Source organism: Asparagus officinalis, chromosome 3 (assembly GCF_001876935.1).
Source record: "Asparagus officinalis chromosome 3, Aspof.V1, whole genome shotgun sequence".
NCBI classification, from domain to species: Eukaryota; Viridiplantae; Streptophyta; class Magnoliopsida; order Asparagales; family Asparagaceae; genus Asparagus; species Asparagus officinalis.
The window spans coordinates 39912829-39922222 of NC_033796.1; the positions used below are offsets into that span (position 1 = coordinate 39912829).

Genomic DNA, 9394 nt, shown 5'->3' on the forward strand with positions numbered 1-9394 from the left:
GCCGTCGGAGCCGGGGCCTCGGTCCGGGTACCCGACCAGGCCAAGTCCGGGTGCGGGCGCAACCGAGGCGACCCAGACCCAGGCTCGTAGCCCGATCTTTCTCGAATCCGGGTAGGGCGGCGCCGCGCCGGTCCAGTCTAAACACCGTGGCTGGGTCCGGGCCTCGAACCGAGGATACCCCTACTATAATCGTATTGGTACTCTAATCAATAAGATTTACTAGGTCTTTTCCTTTGACAAAGTAGACCTTGGAAACATACATAGATCTAATGTCCTGATTTGAGAAATAAGACTTTTAACGTTTAAGCGTATTGTGGATGTCATGATCCAGAGTGCCTAAATGTAACACCAAAATACAGAATCACAAGTCTTTACTCGACCCAGTACACTCAATGAATAGGGTAAACATATCTTCTCATCAGAACTCATGCAAAGAAGAACGTAAAAAATGCATTTAGTTGGGGAGCAGAACAACTCACATGAAATTCTCGGGTCTTTGCGGAAATTGTCAAGCTGTCTTTTGAGCTTTCCTCGACTTGAAATGAGCCTCTTTGCTGCCTAATAGATCAGAATAAAAAAAACCCGAACATATTAACTTACACGAAGAGGAAAAAAAAAAGGCAGATTCGGATATTTCAGAAACACATACTATGTAAGGTTGATTTATATAATTAATGCCTACCTACCATCCACATAATCAAATCAAATAATTCATCCATATATAAAACTGATGGCTACAGATTAAAGATAGCATGCCTGTAAATGATTATTTATATCAACCAAGTCTTACCAAGCAAAATATAGTCAAGTTTGAGATGTCAAAAATAGAAGGGAAGAGTGCTCATGTGGCATTTGGTTCTAATGAAATGCAACTATAAACAAAATTTGCATCTTTCAAGAATCCATGATGTCAAGCTCTGAGGTCTGCAGGACCAACCTTTCGGCAACAAAATGGAAAGAAAGTTCAAAAACTTGCAGAAGTAAATGAGAATCTATGTAGGATAAATTTATGCGTGTGACAATACAACGAATGTAGCAACCATGCAGAAAGGATTCAAAATGAAAATCTCCATAACTAATCATGTTAATGAATGATGCTTAACTTCTTTATTATGTTCAGAGAAATTAAAAAATGCATTTCAGTTTCATAAACTAACCTTTGCTATTAAAAAATAATAAAGTACGTATCTAAAACACTATAGCAAATTACGAAACTGAAATAATGACACTACAATGAATGTAGCAACATGCAGAAAGGATTCAAAATGAAAATCTCCACAACTAATCATGTTACTAACCTTCGCTATTAAAGGATCTTTTACACCTGCAACTGCTGCAAATTGAACTTGCTCCACTTTCCTATATTTGATTACTTTGAATGTGAAAATCAAAAAAGGAAAGAAACTTTGATAAATTCAATCATGTTCAGCAGATTACACAAGAAAACTCACATGGCTTCCGGAAGTTCATCAGCCATTAAAAGGCCATCTTTGACGAGTTCTTCAAGGGAGATCAAAAGGGTGTTTCCACAGTTCGCATCCTTCATACAAATAACAAATGTTGTAAAAAAATATTGTTCTAAATATAAGGTAATAAAATTGGACTCCATGATATTTTTGCATAAACAATATGTTAGCACACAAAAGAAATTCTTAATCAGATTTAGACCTTAATTGCAGGGCCGTTATGGGGTCATATTATATTGTCATACTGTCATTCTGAGGTCACATTAACTGTACAGAAAAACCATTCTTGTACTATTATAATTTTAAAGTTGGCATTAGAAAATTCCTCATTAGCGTATACTCTTTCTTGAGGAAACGTTTATACATATTACTTTTGGCTCCTTGCTTTGTCTATGCCATGAAGTGTTACCTACAGTACAAGCCACACGGTCTCCATGGTTTTGCAATACAATGATTTTGCCTATCTTTGTTCATTGCTCCCTCCCTCCCTCGCTTTTTTTGTACGACTATACATACATTATATGTATTAATTTCATGTTTATATATATATAAACACACACACACACACACACACACACACACACACACACACACACACACACACACACACACACACACACACACACACACACACACACACACACACACACACACACATACATACATATATATATATATACACACAGCGTGCGTCCGCGCGCGTGCGTGCGTCCACGCGCGTGCGTGCGTGTGTGTGAGCATACCTGTGTTTGCTTTGAGCCTATATGTTTGCAGTTAACTTTTCTTACTAACCTCTACCCATCCCCTACCTCCCCCCACCCCCTTCATTTTTTATCAGTGTTGCAGGCAACAGGTATGTAGATCTCGCACTTCCGACATTGTAGGGTCCCATCTTTAAACACCTAGGCCGATGTTATTTAAAGTGACAGTAGAATACCAACAATTTCTAAAGTGCGCATAAAAAGTCATTAAAATGTCATTTGATCATAAGGACCTATGTTGTTCAGTTGATAAAGATACGTGTTTGTAAACGTGTGCGTAACATTAGAGTAAGGTTTTAACGATAGTTGACTGCATTTATTGGGTAATAATTTTCATCAAACATGTATTTATCTTCGTTTTGCATTAGACTAGTTTGCACGATTAAAACCTAAACTTTTAACTATTTATACTCGAAAATTGTAGAAATGTTTAAAGAATTACCACCAAAAAGGATATTAAGATATGTGGTATGAAGTGAATTTTTTTTCATGAAGTAATAGTGATTTTTTATATATACCCATATTTTTAAGAAAAAAACATTTCACTTTCCTTTTGAATATTTTCAATATGAATTATTTTAGGGCTCTGCAATATACTCTTCTTTCATGTGAAAATAGGCAATTTTAGTTAATGTTAAATTTTAATAGCTTATGGATTATTTAAATTTAGTTTTTACCATTTGCAGAAATAACTAAATTAAAATTATTGGTTTTACTCATACTCACTAGCAGATTACTTTATATACAACTAGTTCTCCAATGCATGCGATGTGTACATTAAATAGTAAGGTTGTGCGTAAAAAAATGTTTTAGCACCTTAATAATCAATGCTAATATGAACAAATTTTTTTTAAAAAATGATGGAAATAAGTTTTAGAAAATCATTGCCAAAAGTGAGACAAAGTATCTTACTTAGAAAATGTGGGGAGAGGAGGGAATTATCAAATAGTGAATGGTAGCTAGGGTGTTTTTAGATCTTTCTAATTTTTCCCTTCTAATTAGTTTTAATTTAGTGTAAATTGTTGAGGACATATTTGTGGGCGGTTAAAAATGCAATGCATCCAACAGATCACCCTAATGCAGCATCGGCCCCACTAGGGGCAATTTGGTCATTTAACATTACCCATGGAATTATCAAATGTAATGAAAGTCCACAAGTTGACTAAGAATACTAAAGCCCAAATCCTAAGTCAAATGAGCTGAAAATAACCTTAGCTTCGCTCTAGACAAGTTTGAGTCATGCAACTACGAGTCGCAGAGTTAACAGGCTCCTAGCTGAGCTCCACACAACTAAAGCAGGCTTAACCCCGCAATGGTTGCAGAGTTATCTCAAAGACACAGGTTGGACAGCAGCATATGTCAGAGGTCAAATCCTCATTCGGCGCAAAGGATATTGCACTCATGGCGTCAGATCTGTGTTGTACTGTTCCATTGGAGAATGTGCTGAGTTAGCCTCAAAATCCCTCATAATTCTGGATCATGTAGCTAATAAAGTATTGAAAATCATTGCTCCGCGATTTAATGCTCCAGGAGTCAAAAATGAATTGAGCAACATTCCGCTACATTTAATGCCAGTATGGCGGTGTCAGCTCCGTGACACGGGATAGCTCCAGGGCTCGGGCAGATTTCCGCCTATAAGTATAGCCGTTCACCAACTTTTCAAAGGCTGTCAATCCCTCAATATTTTTGGTTGCTCCTGTTGCTGCTCTCCAACTAGTTCCACAACATGGCAGCAATTAGCTCTTGCAATCCAAGAGTTTAGCCATCCATTAGCTTAATAGATGGTTTATCCGACTCACTTTGTTCACAAAGCTCGGTGTTTATCACCTCATCACTCCTTTCGGGGTTTAATTGGTCTTTAGAGGTGATCCCTCCAGAACAAATTATAGCCTTTTTTATTTTGGTTTGTTATTAGAGGTGATCCCTCCAAAACAAACTATAGTTCTTTGAACAAGAGTTCCCCTCATACCAAACTCGATGTCAATGGCAGCAACTCAAGCAACATTGTTTGTGTGGTCATCAGAGCCAAAGTCTAGTCTCTTCCGGCACAACTCTCCAGAATCAAACTTGTAATATTTTCGTTTTTAAATCAATAGAACAATGACAACTTCATCTGTTTCTTTTGATGAGAAAACAATGTCAAATTTTTTGAAATCTTGACACACACAAGAGTAGAACCAAAAGAGTGGCTTTTCTTAAATAATAGTAATAGATAATAGAATGACTTCACTTTAAAAAGACATAAAATCAAAACACTTGTAGGGTGGGATACCCTCCTCAGAAATTCCCATAGAAACAGGAATCCCAAAGACAATGAACCTAGATGCTGCAGCAAATCAGATACATTATTCAAATTTTCTACAGCTAAACTCATTGAATAGGAAAGTTTTCCTGTTAACCTGGCCTGAATATGGGGATCCGTCTTCGTTGGACTTTCTCCCTGGGGGAACAAGTGGTAGCACCTGCAAGAGTAGAAAAAGGAGCTTACAGTCAGAGAATGGAGAAGGACAGCGGTTCAATCAATTCCCTTGTAGTAGAATTCAACAAAATATGATGCACAATGTTGTACCATATACAGATTTAATGATCGCAGATAGGTGCGTAAGAAGAACCATTTTCAACTTTATATCTGTTATCTGATTGAACCTTCAGAGAACAGCCTGAGTATATTAATCTCACCCAAAAAAGGCCCTTCATTACAGCCAGTGCAGACAGTAATCTCACTCAAAAAAGGCCCTTCATAACAACCAGTGCAGACAAAAATAACAGATTAATAATACTAGAGATCAAGGTCCAAAGGTTCACAATGTGAATGACACCATGAACGGGGATGATTCCTTATAGATTGGTATTTACTGCCTCTAGGCTTACCTAAGCTCTCATTTTTGTTGCTTCTAAGGTTTGAAATACCTGACATGTATCAATCTCCATATAATGTTGGGTTTTAAACATGTCACCCAAAGGCTGAATCTAATCAAAATCATCTGAAATCACTGATACGACTAATAATACTTGACACAAACTGATATTGGTTAGAAATGATGATACATGGATATGAGACTTGAAGAAGCAAAATTTATTTGGTAGTATTAAACAGTACGGTAAACCAACGTACAAAATTTGTGATCTCCGAATGGCCAAAACTCCCAGTACTTACATCCGATACATCCAAGCTCAAGCTGTTGAAACAAACAGAACTTTTGAAACTAAATATTATAAAGGTTTTAAGGTTATGAGCTGGCAGTTCATTTAGCAAAATAAGCTATCAAGAGATAGGCTACTAGTGAGGCCCACCCAACTATTCACATCAAAAGGTGTGGACCTTACCGCCTCTATCTCTTGGTAGCTCATTTTGCTAAATGAGCCGTCACTTCATACCCATTAATTGCTATTATAAATCATGGACCAACATTGAGGCTGATTACAGAAATTTCAAACCTTTAGTTGCTACACATTATCATGTTAAGTTGATATTACATGTCAAGTTGTAATGGTATTTTAGCATTGACATATTCTTTTACTAGGCCTATAAGGGTCCTTCAGAAGTTACGACCTCACATTCTGGCTACATGCCTTTGTAACTCTTGTTTCATTATAGTCTCTGAAATAAGACCTCTGAAATAGAGTTGCCTTATTCTACCTTTTCCCTCAAAAGAATATTGATCAACAAGCCCATATTAAAAGTCAATGTTTGTTTTTCAGTAGAGGTGGAAGACACCAAAATGGACATGGATCCAACCATTCTAAAGTCATGTGCTAATTTAACAGAGATGGCGGCCATTGAAGAAATCGAATGGATAGAGCCGACCATAAAAAGCTCAAAGAGAAGGACTTGACCATACTCCATCACCAAAAATTCCCAAAGGGAAGGACTTGACTATAAATCATCTGTGGGCAACTAGAATCTAAACTCGGACTTGACTAATAAACTGGAACCTTTTTTTTCCCCACCATGCACGAAACATCTCAAAAGCTATAAATGATTAACCCAATGATAGCCTCCTCAGGCTAAAAATGCACATCATCCTTCTCGAGATCAACACATTAGAGCAACTTCAGCCAAAACTATTAGTGATGCAACATAACTTCAAGATATTTTTCAAGAAGTAAAATCGTGCGACCAACACGATGCACACTTCAACTGCTACTTACATGCCTCCAAAAGCTTTGCATTACACAATTCAATTGATAATTACCCAGAAATAAGCAACCGAAGAGCTCTTAAATAAAAGAAAAAATTGCAAATTAGACAAATGAAGGGTCTTAATTGGAGAGGGATTTTTAAAAAAAAATAAAGATCAGCACCTGCCAAACAGAGAAACCAGCAGAGTGAAGCCAATCCAAGAACCTAAAAGCATTGTCCCCAAAATCCCCGATCCCGTAGGGCCCAGGCAACGAGCTCGGGTGGAGAAGAACCCCCGCCCTCCTCCGGCGGGTCGGATCCCGCGACGGGAACTCCGACCCGTACTCCTCCGGCAAGTCATCGCCGGCATTTATGATCAGATCCGTCGGGGGTGCGGTCGCGGTGGTAGCGGCTGCTGATAGGATTCGGTTGAGAGATCGATGGCGAGTGTTTGTACGAAATGGGAGAGATAGGGCTTTGGATGAGAGAGCGGTGGGTTTAAAGGTAGGAGGCGGAGGAGGAGATAATGATAGGGGAAGTGAAGAGATGAGGTGAAGCGATCGAGAGAGCGCCATTGAGATACAGTGGAGAGAAAAGAGAATGCTAGAAGAAGGAGAAGAAAGAAGAAGAAGGGAGGCGTTGGATCTCGTGAGAGAGCTCCTTTAAAGTATCACCTGTGCATCAGTTAAAGCGTACTGATAAAAAGTGGGACCTTGTGCATCATTTATGTTGGGGTTAATTGTATATTGGTCCCTTACATCATCATTAAATGCCAATTAGTCCTTCAAATCTCAGTGTTTGCTCCCTAGTCCCTCAAATCTTTTTTTTTATACAATTTCATCCCACTTGTTAGATAACTTTATTTATAAGGGTGGATATCTGTCGAGTTTAATAGAAATTAATGGTTTTCCTATTATACCCTTACTCATAATTAGCTCCGTCATTTAAAAGCTTACAACCCCATTTCATAACGGGTTTAAACTAGGGGTGTGCAACGGTCGGTTCGGTTCGGTTTTTACCAAAATTTGAACAACCGAACCGAACCGCCTATAATTCAAAACCGAACCGAACTGTTACAAGTCGGTTCGGTGTGGTTCGGTTTGGTTTGTTCGGTTCTAACTTCATCAAACTTCTTATCAAACAACAAACTGTGTTAAAGAAAAAAATCAACAAAGTAGGAGATTATGAAGCATTAAACACTGATATAATGATATTGTTTTTAACCCATAATGATCCAGAAAATGAGTTTAGAGTTTGAGTCTTTGACTCTTTGGTGATGGGTCGGGTAGGGTTTGAGATCAGAATGTGTAGTATTGCACTATATTCGGTCGGTTCGGGTTGAAAAGTTTTCAAACCGACCCGAACCGCCCTACTCATAAAACCGATTTTTCGGGTCGATTCGGGTCGGTTCAGTCGGTTTTTTCGGTTTGGACCGAAGCATGCTCAGCCCTAGTTTAAACACACAACCCACTCAAATTAAAACCAAACCAATTCATAGATTTTTCTTTCCCCCTTTCATAGAGCGGGAAAGTTTAGGGAAGAAATGAACTTTGGGTTGCTTGACAGTGTAACACACACGCAAGGGAAATTAGGTAACTCTAGTTTCTAGATGTTGGATTAGGGATTAAATTAACCTAACTAAAGCTAGGGAAACTAACATGAGTTCTAACAGAGAGATGAAATTGCAAAAAAAATGGAGCTTTGAGGGAGTAATGAACGAATATTGAGATATGAAGGAGTAATCAGCAATTAGGAATAATGTAAGACACTAATATGCAATTAACTCTTTATGCTGTGCATCTAAGTGTATCGGTTAATCCTAAACATTTCCCTTTTAAGTTAGGGTTTTTTTAGATATTAGTCCCATGAATAATAGGTATTGTGTGATTAGTCCCCTAGAACTTCATATTTTGTATTAGTCCAAAGTACCTTAATATGTTGATATTAGTCATTACCCTTAAGTCCAAACCCCCCCCCCGCCCCGCCACACACCACCACCACCACCACGCCACACCACCAACAAAAAAGAAAAAAAAAACACACGACCGTGCGTGTCGGTATTATTTGCATCCACCTCATCTCTTCCAGCTTCTATCCAGTGCCGGAAGACTTAGTGCTTCGTATGGGGGGCGATCGGCCCCCCTTCGTTCAAATTTTGTTTGAATATATAAAGATATATCACTATACTATATAGTATACTATATTATATATATTATATATATATATATATATATATATACTATATATTTATATTTAAATATAGTGTATATTTGCACCCCGCCTATATTTACTACAGTGATATTATATTAATAAATAATTATTGTATAAAATAATATACTAAATTTATTTTGACATATTTTTTATTAGTTATTACCATTTTAAAGTATAAGGAAATAACATAGCCAAACATGGCCTTAGCAAACACACTTATCATTATTGCCATGTCAATTGCCACGTGTTAAGGAAAAGCACAAAACTAATTGAAAAAATCCTAGGAACTTATCTATGTTGGCTTTGTTAAGAAAAAACAAAAAACAAGGAGGCAAAACATATCAAAGTCGAAACAGAGGCGGCAAAATAGAAGAAGTCCATTTGTTTCTTTTCTCTTCCCAAATTACTCCGCAAGTCCGCAACGTCTGCTCCGATTCTCAAATTGGAATCAGAATTTTCAATCTCCAAACAAAATCGAAGCTGATTCTAACTTTTGGGGCAAAAGGCTACTCTATTTTTCTGTAAGGCTTGTGAATTTCTATTCTTTTCCATTTGTATTGATTAACTTGATTTTGTAATTTCTCCTGTTTGGCTGATTTGCTTAGCTAGTAATTTATTTCTTAAGAATTGGTAATGGCATAATCAAATTGTAATTGAATTATTTGGAGAAATAGGGAGAAGAATCATGCAATTCAGCAGTTGTAAACTTAATACTTGTATTGAATTAAATTACAGTTCGGCTCATCCTGCTTGTCTTTTGAGCTTGAGTGTTTTATATAATTTTTAATCAAAGTATCTAATTTTATCTAGTTGTCTAAACTTAAATAGAGGAG

General features: G+C 37.4%; 1 protein-coding gene across 1 annotated transcript in view; it reads right to left on the reverse strand.

The window, feature by feature from the left end:
- Window positions 1-7029, reverse strand: part of LOC109833891 (4-alpha-glucanotransferase, chloroplastic/amyloplastic) — a 45572-nt gene extending 38543 nt beyond the window's left edge. The window contains exons 1-5 of the mRNA XM_020401743.1: window positions 6533-7029; window positions 4627-4689; window positions 1452-1540; window positions 1299-1359; window positions 480-558 (exon numbers count right to left, since the gene is read on the reverse strand). Coding sequence (XP_020257332.1) covers window positions 480-558; window positions 1299-1359; window positions 1452-1540; window positions 4627-4689; window positions 6533-6925 — 685 coding nt within the window. The 5' untranslated portion in view covers window positions 6926-7029. The remainder of the gene's footprint in view (window positions 1-479; window positions 559-1298; window positions 1360-1451; window positions 1541-4626; window positions 4690-6532) is intronic.